This window comes from Orcinus orca, chromosome 14 (assembly GCF_937001465.1).
Source record: "Orcinus orca chromosome 14, mOrcOrc1.1, whole genome shotgun sequence".
NCBI lineage: Eukaryota > Metazoa > Chordata > Mammalia > Artiodactyla > Delphinidae > Orcinus > Orcinus orca.
In genome coordinates, this window is record NC_064572.1 from 21,361,485 (window position 1) to 21,378,091 (window position 16,607).

A 16,607-nucleotide genomic window follows, 5' to 3' on the forward strand; every position below is an offset into this window, starting at 1 on the left:
TACTTGCTAGGGTCCATGATAAATGTAATGGTTAAAAACAATTTCAAGACAATTTAACAAAGGACTATCACACCAACTAGTGTTATTGACTTGTTTGGTACAGATTTTATTATTCATTAAAATGAAGTGATGCATACTATTTAGATCAAGAAAAGACTATTGATCTCAAAGACTCACATTTCTTTTCCATTCCACTCCCCACCCCACTGGCAATGGATAAAACTTTGACTAATAAAATGCTTTCTACAACGTATAGGAGATTCAGTGGCTCCAGTTAAGTACCCCTTATTGAGAATGTCTAGCTCAACAACATTCATAGGGAAGTTTTTTGAAGTTGAAGCAATCACTTTGAAGTAAATCATCCTTTCAAATTTGGATTGAAAAGAGGAGGGGGATAGCTTTTAGGCTTTTCTTTCCTTAATGTGACTATTTCCACAGATGGCTCCCTCTGAAAATTAATGAACTGACTTAGCCTTACAGGAAATGCCATTTAGAAGGACAAGAATTATAGTCAGAGAACAGATCCTGTGATCAAAATAGCAGAACTATTATTTATATACCTTAGCAACTGTAAAATTCATGTTTTCACATAATTTTTAAAGCAGCATTAAGCAAAATTATTATTTTCTAAATCATGAGAGGAGAAGGACAACCAAAAGAAAGAAACTTTGTATTTAATATTTAACATTATTAAGCATAAAAAGATCTTAGAGACCAAGCACTGGAAATACACTAAAAACTGAAACAAAAACACTATCCAACCAAGTTGGCATTTATCAATGATCCCCTTTATTTAAGAATACTCTAATAGTACATGTCCCTTAGAAATTTACAAAGTAAGCAAAATAATTAAAACATCTACCTTATATTTAAAAACCAAGTAATTTAAAACACTGAGTAGATTGAATAGTTTAAAATCTATGAGTTTATCATAATATTGGAGGTGGTGTGGGACAACAGAAACGACACTCACATGCTACTTCTGCAGGGGGTAACTCCACTCCAATACATATTGCCAATAACAATACAATGTCAACATGTAATAACACAACTCCTTACTCTGAAAATTGGTCAATAACATTAAACATTTACCCAGCCTTTTCAGGAAAGACTGCAATTCATTCCTAGTTGATAAGAAAAAGTCCTTTACAAAAGAATACCAGCTAACACATACAGAAGGAAGGACAGTAGTAGAAGAACATGTGCAATCTCCAATGTAATGACCGATTCAGGTAAGGGCAATCAGTTCACTAAAACCATTATGTGAAAGATTGCTGAACAATAAAGATAGTCACACTGTGTCTAAGTATCACCTCATTGACTACTTGCTAATTGTAAAGACAAAAATTTACCTTTATAGTGGAGAGAGCTAGTGGTAACCACCTTAACCAAGTCATTAAACATTGCCAATAGTAAGACACTTGACATCATATGCCTCTGAACAGAATTCTTCATAAAGTATTTGTTATTATCCATGAAATAGTCTCATAATAATGTTTAAAATGAATTTAATCAAGCCCCTAGACCTAATTTACAGTTTAGAAGAAGTACAAAGGATGCACAAGCTTTGAATAGTCCTAGATTGAAAACAAGAGCTAAAAGGACATTTTGGAGACAACGGGGAAACTTGACTATGGACTGGATATTAGATGATATAAGAGAATTACTGTTAATTTGCTTAGCTGTGATAATGGTATTGTAATTATATATATATATGCATATACATAATTTTATATGTATATATATAAATTTATATAATTTGAGAGGCTCCTATTTTTAAAAGGAAGATGTTGAAGTATTCAGGGATGAATTATCAATGTTGGAGACTTATGTTCAAATGGCTCAGCAAGAAATATAGATAAGAGACTTTATAAACTTGCAGCTAAACAAAACAAAACTTTCAGCTATAAGATAAATAAGGTCTAAAGATCTAACGTAAAACATGGTGACTACAGTTGATAACACTATTGAATAAGTGACATTTTCTAAGAGAGTAGACTTAATGTTCTCATAAAAAAGATTTAGGGCTTCCCTGGTGGTGCAGTGGTTGAGAGTCCGCCTGCCAATGCAGGGGACGCGGGTTCGTGCCCCGGTCCGGGAGGATCCCACATGCCGCGGAGCGGCTGGGCCTGTGAGCCATGGCCGCTGAGCCTGCGCGTCCAGAGCCTGTGCTCCGCAACAGGAGAGGCCACAAGAGTGAGAGGTCCGCGTACCGCAAAAAAACAAAACAAAACAAAGATTTAAAAAACTATAATCCAATAATGATTATACTAATGATTACACAACTGTATATTATTTGTCAAAGTTATCAAACTGTACCCTTAAAACTGGTGAATTTTATTTTATGTAAACCATACCACCATAACAGCTGATTAAAAAATTAAATAAAATATAAAGTGCTTAAACCCCTCCCAAAAAAAGAAAAATAGATAAAGCAAATATGACAAAATGTTAACGGTTAAATCTGGGTGGTATACAAGTGTTCACTGTAGTATTTTTTTCAACCTTTCTATAAATTTGAATAATCTTATAAGCTGAGAAAAATAAGTAAAAATTACTTTAATATAAGATATAATTAGATAACAGTCATGTTTTTAGAAGTAACAAATAGATTTCTTGACTGAGATGGTGTTTGACATAGTTAAATAACGAGACCAGTGGCATTTACTATTAAGAGTGAAGTTTTCAGGTGAATGGAAGGGCTCAAAGGAAACCTGAGATCAAAGTAGGAAATGCTCCAACAACACATTAAAAGGATCATACACTATGATTAAGTGGGATTTATCTGAGGGATGCAAGGATTCTTCAATATACACAAATCAATCAATGTGATACACCACATTAACAAATTGAAGAATACCATATGATCATCTCAATAGATGTGGAAAAAGATTTTGACAAAATTCAGCACCGATTTATGATTTAAAAAAGCTCTCCAGAAAGTGGGCATAGAGGGAACCTACCTCAACATAATAAGGGCCATATATGACAAACCCACAGCAAACATCACCCTCAACAGTGAAAAATTGAAAGCATTTCCTCTAAGATCACGAACAAGACAAGGATGTCCACGCTCGCCACTTTTATCCAACACAGTTTTGGAAGTTCTAACCATAGCAATAAGAGAAGAAAAAGAAATAAAAGGAATCCAAGTTGGAAAAGAAGAGTTAAAACTGTCACAGTTTGCAGATGACATGATACTCTACATAGAAAATCCTAAAGATGCTACCAGAAAACTACTAGAGCTCATCAATGAATGTGGTAAAGTTGCAGGATATAAAATTAACACACAGAAATCTCTTGCATTCCTATACACTAACAACAAAAGATCAGAAAGAGAAATAAGGAAACAATCCCAATGACCATTGCATCAAAAAGAATAAAATACCGGAATAAACCTACCTAAGGAGGCAAAAGACCTGCACTCAGAAAACTAATGAAAGAAATCAAAGATGACACACAAACAGATGGATGATATACCATGTTCTTGGATTGGAAGAATCAACATTATCAAAATGACTATACTACCCAAAGCAATCTACAGATTCAGTGTAATCCCTACCAAATTATCAATGGCATTTTTCACAGAATTAGAACAAAAAAATTGTACAATTTGTATGGAAACACAAAAGGCCCTGACTAGCCAAAGAAATCTTGAGAAATAAAAATGGAGCTGGAGGAATCAGGTTCCCTGACTTCAGACTATACTACAAAGCTACAGTCATCAAAACAGCACGGTACTGGCCCCAAACCAGAAACATACAGCAATGGAACAGGATAGAAAGTCCAGAGATAAACCCACACACCTATGGTCAACTAAACTATGACAAAGCAGGCAAGGATATACAATGGCGAAAGGAAAGTCTCTTCAATAAGTGGTGCTGGGAAAACTGGACAGCTACATGTAAAAGAATGAAATTAGAACACTCCCTAAACCATATACAAAAATAAACTCAAAACGGATTAATGACCTAAATGTAAGGCTAGATACTATAAAACTCTTAGAGGAAAACATAGAACACTCTCTGACATAAATCAAAGCAAGATCTTTTTTGAACAACCTCCTAGAGTAATGAAAATAAAAATAAACGAATGGGACCTAATGAAACTTAAAAGCTTTTGCACAGCAAAGGAAACCATAAACAAAAAGACAACCTACAGAATGGGAGAAAATATTTGCAAACAACGTGACTGACAAAGTATTAAAGTCCAAAATATACAAATAGCTCATGCAGCTCAATAACAACAACAAAAAAACAATCCAATCAAAAAATGGGCAGAAGATCTAAATAGACATTTCTCCAAAGACAAAGATGGCCAAAAAAGATGTAAAGATGCTCAACATCACTATTAGAGAAATGTACATCAAAATTACAATGAGGTATCATCTCACAATGGTCAGAATGGCCAACATCAAAAACATTTACTAACAGTAAATGCTGGAGAGGGTGTGGAGAAAAGGGAACCCTTCTACACTGTTGGTGGGAATATAAATTGGTACAACCACTATGCAGAATGGTATGGAGGTTCCCTAAAAAAACTAAAAAAAGAGCTACCATATGATCCAGCAATCCCACTCCTGGGCATATACCCAGAGAAAACCATAATTCAAAAAGATACATGCACCCCAATGTTCACTGCAGCACTATTTACAATAACCAGGACACAGAAGCAACGTAAATGTCTATTGACATTTGAATGGATAAAGAAGATGTGGTACATATATACAATGGAATATTACTCAGCCATAAAAAAGAATGAAATAATGCTATTTGCAGCAACATGGATGGACCCAGAGGTTATCATACTAAGTGAAGTAAGTCAGACAGAGAAAGACAAATATCATGATACCGCTTATATGTGGAATCTTAAAAAATGGTACAAATGAACTTATTTACAAAACAGAAATAGAGTCACAGAGGTAGAAAACAATCTTATGGTTACCAGGGACGAAAGAGGGGGAGGAATAAATTGAGAGACTGGGATTGACATATACACACTACTATATATAAAACAGATAACTAATAAGGACGTACTGTATAGCACAGGTGACTCTACTCAATACTCTGTAATGACCTATATGGGAAAAGAATCTAAAAAGAGTGGATATATGTATAACTGACTCACTTTGCTGTACAGCAGAAACTAACACAACATTGTGAATCAACTATACTCTAATAAAAATTAAAAAAAAAAAAGAAGTAGGAAATGCAAAGGGAAAAGTTTCTAAAGAGAAAGGGCAGGAATCAGTGCTGAAACCGGCACTGGAGAAAATTAAGACGGAAATATCGCAAAGCTACAGAATGTAACACTTTGTCATCAGTTTAATCTTTGAGATAAGCAACTAAATTATATTATTCTTCCCAACCTTAACCTTACCTCATGGTTTAATATTAAAATTCTTTTCGCTAGTTTAGACAAAAGTCATATTTGATGGAAGAGATATTTATGTCATCAGTCCTCAGAGTCAAATACAGCCCACGCTGTCCCGCCAAGTCTAAGGTCGAGTCTATACAAATTACTAGACAAACCATTTTCCTGTGAATCTGTAAAGCTCAATAGTGGAGCCACCACTGGGATTTCTAGGTACGCTGATTTCAGTCATCTTAATAATGGAGTTGATTGACTACAGAATCCCATCGGTTGCCAGGCCATCACCTTTATTACCACAAGGAAAAATGAGTCAATTGAAAAAGGTCAATTTAGTCAGGCCATGTAGATCCTGTTAACTACTTTTCTGGAATTAGACTCTTGTCATCAAATAAGAAAATACAGATGCACTGACTACAATAACAGAGGAGTTCTATTATAACTGTCCTCTTAAATTTAAATGGTAAAGATTCAATACATGCCTAAGTCATTGCCTACAGGTAACTTGGGTTTGGACTCAGAACTTCATTTCAGAGTTACTTTTTACTTTCAAAACTGATACAAAGTGGGTATGGAGATAGGGAAAAGTCTAATTTTGCCTTCCAAATCTTGCCTTGCAGTATGTCTATGAAGAAACAGATAAACAATCCATGAATTTTTATCTATTTTTTTCTACCCATTAGGAAAGAGTAAGCCATATAATTTTACTTACTAGCTAAACAAGTTCTATCTGATCTCTGAGTATGTTTTGTCACTTGTAAAACAGAAATAAGATACCTGTAAATCAGGGCTGACCTACATGCTCTGCCTCCCTTAAAGGGCTGAGATAGGTAAAATGAATACTTTGAAGACTGTTTTCAGATCAAACTTTTAAAATATCATTTGCTTAGATTACATTTTAATTTGGTTTATAGCTATCCATATTCCATTGTGCATCATGTAAGAAAAAAATTGGTAGGATTCCATTTTTACTACCTAGTGAAAATAAGGTTAGACAAAATCATCTATGTAGAACTCCAGCCAAAAATACTTAACATGAATCTAGTGAAACAATTAGTCAAAAACAAATTTGGGGACTTGCCTGGACTTTTCAAAAATGTTAGTGTCATAAAAACCAAAAAAAAAAAAAAAAAGGCAAGAGAAGGCACAATTTAGGTAAAAGGGAAACAAAAGACAGTGATCAGATGCAATCTGTGACCCTTGATGGGGTCTCGGATAAAACAAAAAATAAAAATAAGAAGGAATATTTTGGGAATAACTGGGGCAATTTGCTCTGTATCTTAGATAATATTATTTTATCAACAATAAATTTATTGAGTGTGATAATAATCTTATGGTTATGAAAGAAATGTCCTTGTTTTCAGGAGAAATATGCTGACATATTCTAGGAAAGAAATGTTATGCTGTATGCTGCTTACTTTCAAGTGGTTCGGAAAAAAATTTTTTTTTAACTATCTAGAGAGAAAGCAAATGTGGCAAAATGTTAATAGCTGAAGAATCTAGGTGATGGGTATCAGGTTTTACTTTTCTCTTCTTTCAACTTTTCTGTACATTTGAAATTTTCAAAAGACTATGGGGGGGAATGAACACTGCATAAACAAAACAAAACAATGAAAAAATTGTATCAATTTTCCAATAATAAAATTATACTTTCATTAACCTAATTTTCTAAATGAAAATAAATTCACTATGTTATAATACTGAGGTATATTATTTAAGAGCAACATTAATCTTTCTTATACACAAAACAGACAAATTAAGTGGACTTAATTACATAGTAAAAAGGTCTCACTGAAGGATTTCCTTTGAGCAAAAGGTAGTGTCATTTCTAAAAGCAGGATAGAAACAGATCAAATGTTACTATTGCAAAGATCACAGAAATTAACTAAATCCTTATACACTAGCAGACCAGTATCTACATGTTTTTTCAGGACATATAACTTTACATTTTTCCTCAAAAGATAACTTAAAGGCAAGTAGAACATGTATCTTACAGTTAACAGATGTGATGGCTCATATTTTATCATATACTTCACTTTAACCACTCTGCAGGTAAGCAAAGTAAAAAAACTAAGACAATTAATTGCAGTCCATAGGCAGAAAACATGACATTCTACTCTAGAAATGCCATTTTAACTCTAGAGTAGGAATGCTATAAAAAGAGGGGGAAAAAACCTCTAATAAACACTAGACTTGGATGATAGATGAAAACAAATTAAGATTGTGAGATAAAGAAAATAAGCCTGCCTTAGACTGAAAACTTTTCCTACAGATTTTTGAGTGAAAACTTTCTAACTAAAATTTTATAATTTCCTTTGTATCAAACCAGTATATTTATGTGTATGTGGTATTCTCAACAGAATGTGAGGCTTTCTTGTCCTGGCAGAAGGTTGAACAACTGCCCATTAGCCCCATAAGAAATCAGAAAGTATACTCAGGAATTTCTTTTTAATGGGTTCATTTAAGTATTAACTAGAAAGAGCATCATCGTTAACATGAGCTAACAATTTATGTTTTTATAATCTCTTAATTAAATAAATTCCTAAAAAATTTAAATACCCTGTTAATGTGGAGTTACATTCTCTGCTTTAAAATCTATTTGCTAGTATAGATTCCAATTACTATGTTTTCGTAGGAAATATATAGTATTTCCTTTACCAGATAAGCTCTATAAATGGAAAGAAAAATAAGAATATCTTAACGAACTAACCTAGTTTTAGCAGTCCTTCCCTTTTTGTAAATAAGATGACAACAGTGTGAATTGTAATAGAAAAGAACAAACTTCATAAAATGTTATACCTTTATTTTCAAAATAGCATTTTATTTACCTTGTTAATGGACACTACCAAAGCTGGTTCCACTTTACCTTCGATTTCTTCTGGAGTGTAAAAACAATAGAGTTTACCCCCTCTTAAAACACAATACAACCTTCTCCAACTAATCAGACCTTCTACCATTTGCTGAAAAAGAAAAATCAAGAAACTCTCAACTTTAAATCATTATTTATCATCTTAACTCTAAATTCAACAAAATACTTGAATTAGCAAAGTTAGTTTTTTGAAATGTTTTAATGTGATAGAGTTACCCATTAATTTACGATACAATAAGTCAATAGCCCAAAGTAAAAAAGTAAGTTTGTATCAGAGAAGAAAGGTGTGGAATTCTCAAAAGCATTAAGCAAAATAGAGGTAATAATTATCACATAACTTTTATATACATAAAATCATAAATCAATGCAGTTTTAGAGAAGCTAGTCTATTAAAAATTAGTGATTGGAATTCCACAGCAATTCACGTACTGACTCAGGAAAAGTATAAAAATAACTGAATATTCAAAATAATTGAATATTCAAAATATTCCCTTATTGTTCTAAGAACACTGGAAAATGTTGACTTCCCTGTAAGAATGCAAATTTTCTTTCCTCTTAATGGAATCTTTTTTAAAAAGCTATTGATTCATTGAGGCCCATAATTAATTATTTACTGAATACAAATAACTATGGTTATAAATAAATTAGGAGTAGGTGGCACAGAGGCAGCTTTGGAAGCCCAGAGGCCTAAACTGTGCCAAGAGCTGTCTGCCAGAAAGGCCTTCATGTGAAAGGTGTTGAGCAGTCCTCATCAGTTTCCACAAGGAGTCCTCTGGTACTGATTATCCTGTTACTGCTATTAATGAAGCAGAGGAACCTGGAAGAGGTAGCCCCTTAGCCATCAAAACTGCATCAAACCCCTCCCCTTCCCTACCTTCTCACTCCCAGCTGCACCCTCCCCCCACATTTGATGTCTAACAAGGAGAAAACTGTCATTTAAGAGAAGACTTTATTAAAAAAAAAATACTTCACAATATCAGAATGCCAAACAACTGCCAGGATATTAAGATCAAAATTAGAGCTATAATTGTTGCAGGATATTTAAAGTTCTCTAACCTGCTGATTAAGAAATCCTGCAAACGCATCCTCAGCCATACAAGCTGGTTGGGCGACTAATCGGCAGCACATGTTACCATATAAGGGAAGCCAAAACGAGGACTCTTCTATTTAAATGAGAAAAAAATCAAGTTATAAATATATGTTTATTTCAGGTCATTATTATACATTTTGATTATTTTTACAATTTTTTTTTGCTTTATATAAGAACATATGTAAAGGTTCATCCTGCTCAAATGACTGTGTTCAATGACAAAATCAAATAAAAGAAAGCAGTCAGGACAGGATGGTATTAAACTGATAGTTTACAGCATGCTATCACCTGGAGTAGACATGGAACGTTTAGTCTCTTGATCTCTTGTTTGATCTTAAAGTAATTAATCAATGGAGGTAGTTCAGGGCATATAAGTAAACTCATGTATTTTAAAAAACATCCTAATAAAGTGATTTTTGTTTGTCAAATTCTACTTTTTGCTCTGATTTTCATTATAATAATTAGCAAAGTGATGCTCTGAATAAAACACTTCAGGGCACAACTTTATGATAAGAATTTAATAATAACCCTTTTGACCTTTCCCCTTGTCCCTTCCCTTACTGAACAACTCAGGTGTAAGCCATTATGTGGAGTCCACCACAATGGGTATCTGTGCCAGGAGTTGGGCAGGGGGCGGGCGGGAAGCAGTAGTGTGCCAGAGCTGGGTGCTGGGGCCAGTCAGGGTAAGGAAGGTGAGTGGGAGAGCTGCCTGGCATGAGGAATCAGAGCCTGAAGGGGCTGAGGAGGACGGATCACATGGGGAATATAGAACCCAAAAGGGGTCTCTGCTCAGTGGCCGGCCTGGCGTGGGAGGAGGGGCCCAGGTAGAGTAAGGAGGGTATCTGTGTGCGGTGCTGCCCAAGTGAGGTGTCCGAATCCAGGGAAATTAAGAAGAGTGCGGGGGGCGGTCCAGCCACGGGAGTCAGTTTGAGAGTAACGAGGGGACCATTCACACATTTGGTGACCCAGACCAGTGTGTCAGAGCCTGGGGAGATGGAAATGCAAGCAGAGAGACAGCCGGGTATGGGGTGTCAGAGCACAGCAGGCTGAGGACGGTGTTCACATGGGCTGAGGAGGGCAGCCCTGGTGGGGCTGTGTGAGCCTGAGCAAGGTAAGGAGTATCCCTGTGGGGCCAGGGGCAGCCCAGAAGGGGAGTCAGAGCCCCGGCAGGAGAGAGAAGCAGTTATGTGAGAAAGATGGAAAATGGTTGCTTTTAAGGAGACTGACGAAAGAATAAAAAGCATTAAAGATAATAGAAGACAGGTTTCTCACTGTCAGAGGAAGGAATTACAAATGTGCAGAATGAACTCTTTGGTATTGGATTAGAACTAGACATACTGGTGTGAACTCATGGTTTTCAACATACAGAGATTAAGAAATGCATGACATACAGAGTGAAGTGAGTCAGAAAGAGAAAAACAAATACCGTATGCTAACATACATATATGGAATCTGAAAAAAAAAAAAGATGGTTCTGAAGAACCTAGGGTCAGGACAGGAATAAAGATGCAGACATAGAGAATGGACTTGAGGACACGGGGAGGGGGAAGGGTAAGCTGGGACGAAGTGAGAGAGTGGCATGGACTTATATACACTACCAAATGTAAACTAGATAGCTAGTGGGAAGCAGACACATAGCACAGGGAGATCAGCTCGGTGCTTTGTGACCACCTAGAGGGGTGGGATAGGGAGGGTGGGAGGGAGACGCAAGAAGGAGGGGATATGGGGATATATGTGTATGTATAGCTGATTCACTTTGTTTTACAGCAGAAACTAACACACCACTGTAAAGCAATTATACTCCAATAAAGATGTTAAAAAAAAAAAAGAACAAATGCATGACAGGACTTCCCTGGTGGTGCAGTGGTTAAGAATCCGCCTGCCGATGCAGGGGACATGGATTCGAGCCCTGGTCCGGGAAGATCCCACATGCTGTGAAGCAACTAAGCCCGTGCACCACAACTACTGAGCCTGAGCTCTGGAGCCTATAAGCCACAACTACTGAGCCTACATGCCACAGCTACTGAAGCCCGTGCACCTAGAGCCCGTGCTCTGCAACAAGAGAAGCCACCACAATGAAAAACCTGCGCACTGCAATGAAGACCCAACACAGCCAAAAATAAATAAATAAATTTTAAAAAAGAAATGCATGACAAAATATATATACATGTACGTCCACTGAGAGGGCCTAGGAAAAGTGACACCTAATAGTGACAGTCTAATAGCAATGAATATACCTATAGCTCAGATCATGTCTTCTAAATATTATTTCTATTAAAAAGAACCAGTCTTCCTTGGAGAAACGGATGACTCCAGGACTGAGGCAGGGAAAGTACATGATGAGCCTGAAATATCTTGTTATGCCTTACGTAAGGAAGTACTCAATGAATGAGGAGGACATGTAAAAAGACACAGAAGCCATCTTGGATGTGCTCCCATTGGCCAAAATGGAGACAATCTGAATCTTAAACAAGATATTAGCAGATTATAAGGCACTGAATAAAACTGTAAAACATGAGTCCATGTTGATATAAATAAATCAATGAATAAGTTGAAAGTCTAATAAATATACTTAGTTTCAAAGTATCCCCCTCCCACACATAAAATATGTATTAATTACAAAGAGGAAAACAAAAAGAGTAACTTAACAGTAGAGAAGCTTAACAGACACCACCCTAATCAAGTGAACATCATCAGTAATGGGATGAATCAAAAGATGCCACCTGACAGAATGCAATGAGAACGCAGCATCACCTCTGCGATATTTCTGCCAAAGACGCATATCCTGAGTCTCAGTCCAAGAAAACATCAGACGAACCCAAACTGAGGGAACTTCTACAAAATAACTATGATGTTTAAAAATGTCAAGGTTATGAAAGCCAAGGAATGACTGGAGAACTGATCTAAATTGAAAGAAACTAAAGAAGCATGATGATTAAATGCAATGCGTGAATCTGCACTGGATCCTTTTGTCATAAGGGACATTATTGGAGTAACATTTGAATGGTGTCTGTATTAGTAGAAATAATAGTAATGTATTAATGCTGACTTGAATAGCTGTAGTGATGTAGCCAGATGTCTTTTAGTAGGAACAGGTATTAACATATTTGGGAGTAATGAAGCATCAGGTAAGCAACTTGTTCTCATATATTTTGGGGGGGAAAAAATCTTGATATTCAACTTTTAACTGTTCTGTAAGTCTGCAATTGTTTAAAAAAGTTCTTTCAAAAAACATTAAGATAGTCCTTTAATGTAGTGTGCAGGCAGGTATACAACCTTTATAACTGTATGGAAGGAAAGCACTGCATAATTTATTCTGCGTATTGGGGTATAAATAAAAATGCAACATACGGTCCTATGTTCACACTGGACCACATAAAAAATATCTGTAAAGTTTTCACTGCACCCATGTTGGTAACTGCCTATTAAATGACTAACCATTGGCTGTTACTATCATTGACCAAAAGGTCTTAGTAAGTCCGGAAAATAAAACATTTTTTGTAAAAATACAATTATTTAATATATAGAGGCAGTGTAGCCAAGGCTTGACACATCAGTTAAATGAAAAAGACCAGCATAAATGAAGAGCACAAAGTTAACACAAAAACAGTTTTTTAACAATTTACCTGCTCAACATTCTACTAAAGAATAGCATACCACAAATTGTCTGGGACTATTCAACTCTTTGTTAAAGCTGCTGTCTTTTAGAAACAAACGGTTTGATCTGAGAGAAATAAGTGTATAAATACAATAAAGTCAATGATTTAAAAATGCAGACATAAATACATAAATGAGAATCTCCTTTCGTAAAATAGGCAGGAAATGAAATAAAAATTCTATAAAAGCATGCATCTACGTAATACAATTGAAATCACCCTTGTGATTTATGAGTTTAAAGTTTGAAAGGGAATTTATTTATTTATTTATTTATTTATTTTTGCGGTACGCAGGCCTCTCACTGTTGTGGCCTCTCCCGTTGTGGAGCACAGGCTCCAGACACACAGGCTCAGCAGCCATGGCTCACGGGCCCAGCCGCTCCACGGGATGTGGGATCCTCCTGGACCGGGGCACAAACCCACGTCCCCCGCATCGGCAGGCAGACTCTCAACCACTGCGCCACGAGGGAAGCCCCAAAAGCGAATTTCTTTACATAGCAAACCCAGATTTATGAATGGCTTGTTTTTAAGTTAGGATCCACCTCCTAAAGAAACAGAATCATAAATGATTAGTTTTTCAGACCAGTCACAATCAATAATGTATCTGGAACCTAAATACTACATGTAACAGTGTGCTTCTCTAGTAAAAGAAGTTCAGATTTCATGGCACACCAAGAAGAATAATTCCTTCCTCACTGCAGACCTTGAAAAGATATACTGGATGTAAAATTCTTTGCTCTACAGATCACATGCCACATACACTGCAATCACCTCTTACTTCCTACATAGGTTTCTCTACAGCTCATGACCACTGTGGAATAAAGCACAGTCACAGCTTTTTCTCCCTACTTCTGACAAGAAATACAGCATCTAGGCTATTCACTTAACTTGCCCGAGTATCAATTTCTCATTCTTAAAATACTACCTATTAAGTACTAGGGTTGCTGTGAAATCACATAAGATAATGTGTGCATGACATTTATCACTGTGTCTGGCATGTAAAAGATGCTTCTCATAATTTCATATCCAGGGCACTCTCACTCCCCAAACCATATCCTTTCCATTTCTCAATGCTGTCTTTCTGCCCTTGTGCAACACATTAATCAAAATACTTAATTCTTCTTTTCTAACCAAAGGTGGTATTAGGACAAGATGAAATGAAACAGGAAGTGAAAGAGCAGTTTGACTTTTCATTACTTAAAGATTTTATCCAATTCATCTGTAGTTTCAGATGGGGAGCAAAATGGAGTTTAAAAACAACAGCAACAACAAAAACAAAACACAGGCAAGAGAAAGAATCGATAACATCTCAGTTCCATGTGAGTCTATCTTTACAATGTGGTTTCATTGTTTTGTAACAAGTATAAAAATTTCTTGATGACAAATATAAGCCTTAAGATATCATTTTAGCTTTTTCCTTAAACTAGCACAAGTAATAAAGTTGAGTTATAAATTTCAAAAATCTTGTATTTCCTCTTTATTTTATAGTATTTGGTAGACACTGACATAAATTTATTTAGGAAACCCTATTAAACATAGATTTATTAATGAATAAATCCGAGGGTGGCTTTTTTCTGTATAAAATTTTGTTTCTTTTTAATTACAAGCTTTCTTTTTTTTTCAAAATATAATTGATTTACAAGATTTTAATTTACACACATTTCTAGAGATATACCTATAACATCAAAAGGGTTAGGCATATAGGTTAGTGTTCTTGAAATTTTTTTCTGTGGAATCTACAAGTTCCAATGTCAACAGGTGTTGGGTATTATTGCTGTAAGCACAGGTCTTTTCACAGTCTTTAACATGCTAGTCTTTATTGTGTTTCTCAAAGAAAGAAGTATACCACATAGTTCCCATGCTTATTTGCTCAGGAGCATTTTATTAAAGGAGAATCTAGTAATATCTTATAGAACACTGAAGACGTGACACTGCTAAAATCGATGATTTCTTTGTGAATTTTGTTCCCTTCCACAACCTTTCAGGTGACTTGGTTGAAAGAATGGGACCTTTCATCACCAATTCCATTATTCACACATAGATAGTATTTTGGGCCTTTAGGTGCTTTATCAGTAATCATGCCTAACCGGAATGCATAGCAGAAAGAGCATAGCCTTTCCTAGATTACTTGAAGTTTGGCTCGACCACTGGCTAGCTACATAATCTGGCATGTTACATTCTCTAAGCTGTATTTTACTCATTTGTAAAATATAAATGATAACAAAATGAGGAACTTGTGAAAGCACACAGCTAGCCAGTGCTAGAACTAGAATACGAATCTAAGGCTGATGGCTCTAGTCTCCACTATTAATCACTTCACTGTGATGCTCCCTTATAACTACGTCTCACAGAGACTAAGAATAAAAACTGCTTTAACAGTGTTCATTTATTTATTTATATTTTATTGTGGTATGAACATGTAATAGGAGATGTACTCTCTTAACAGATTTTTAGTGTACAATACAGTAGAGTTAACAAATGTTATAATGTTGTACAGCAGATCTCTAGAACTTATTCATCTTGTATAACTGAAGCTTTAGATCTGTTTATTAGCAGCTCCTCCTTTCTCCTTCTCCTAGCCCCTTGCCATTCGACTCTGCTTCTAATAGTTTGTCTATTTTAGATACCTCATATAAGTGGAATCAGGTAGTATTTGTCCCTCTGTGACTGATTGTTTCAGTTAGCATAGTGTCCTCAAGGATTATTCATGTTGTCACATATTGCAGAATTTCCTTTTTCAAGGCTGAATAATATTTCAATGAACAATGTCTGGCACATAATAGGCACTCAACATATGGTGATAATATTGGTAATTCTAGAGAACTAACACAAATGGAATTAAACAAACTTAATTTGCCAAGTTTTCTGATAAAATTGACAATGCTAATACTATTGCAAACTTCAAGTTTTGGGTGATAGAAGGCTTGATTAGATTGTTCAGACCAATCTTCCCACTGAAAACTACTAAAAGTGCTGAACCAAATATATTTTAAAACTTTTCCCCAGAGCAAGAAAGAGGTAACAAAACTATAATAAACTTCCAGTACAAATCTGATAAATGAGAACCAGTGAGTTAAATGAGCACAGAAGCTGTGTCTGTCCTGAGAGCATTTGCCAATCCCAGAAAATCTCAATTTATGACTTAATGATCCTGCAAGATGAGGGAAGCAGAACAGAAATCACAGTCTAGGACCTGAACAATGTAGGCAGATTAATGGGACGATTCTCCTCATATTAAACTGATATCCCAAAGGAATCACCAACAGGGTAGTGGTGAACCATGAGTAAACCAACCTAACTGCCCAGGATTCCCACTGCCTGGAGGTAGGGATGAAGGGATGCAGAGAAACTCAGACATGGTCTTTGGATAAAGTGAGGCCAGAATGATAGTCTCACCAGGTGCCTGCGAGATGCAAAAAGAGACACCGAGCATTAATTTATTCCTCTATGTAGACTTTCAATTACAATGACAAGCACATGAAGATAACTAGATGTGCAAGGAATTGAGACATCATGACTGAGAAACAGTTAAAAAAAAAAAAAGGAGAGAGAAACTGATCAAGAAGGACTTTATATATCTGAATCATTAGCCATAGACTATAAAACAGCTATGCCTACTCTT

At 35.7% G+C, this 16,607-nt stretch overlaps 1 protein-coding gene across 1 annotated transcript in view; it reads right to left on the minus strand.

Moving 5' to 3' along the window:
- RTKN2 (rhotekin 2) overlaps positions 1-16,607 on the minus strand; it is an 81,108-nt gene that overhangs the window by 15,060 nt on the left and 49,441 nt on the right. Inside the window, exons 8-9 of the mRNA XM_012536785.3 lie at positions 9,296-9,402; positions 8,199-8,330 (exon numbers count right to left, since the gene is read on the minus strand). Coding sequence (XP_012392239.2) covers positions 8,199-8,330; positions 9,296-9,402 — 239 coding nt within the window. The remainder of the gene's footprint in view (positions 1-8,198; positions 8,331-9,295; positions 9,403-16,607) is intronic.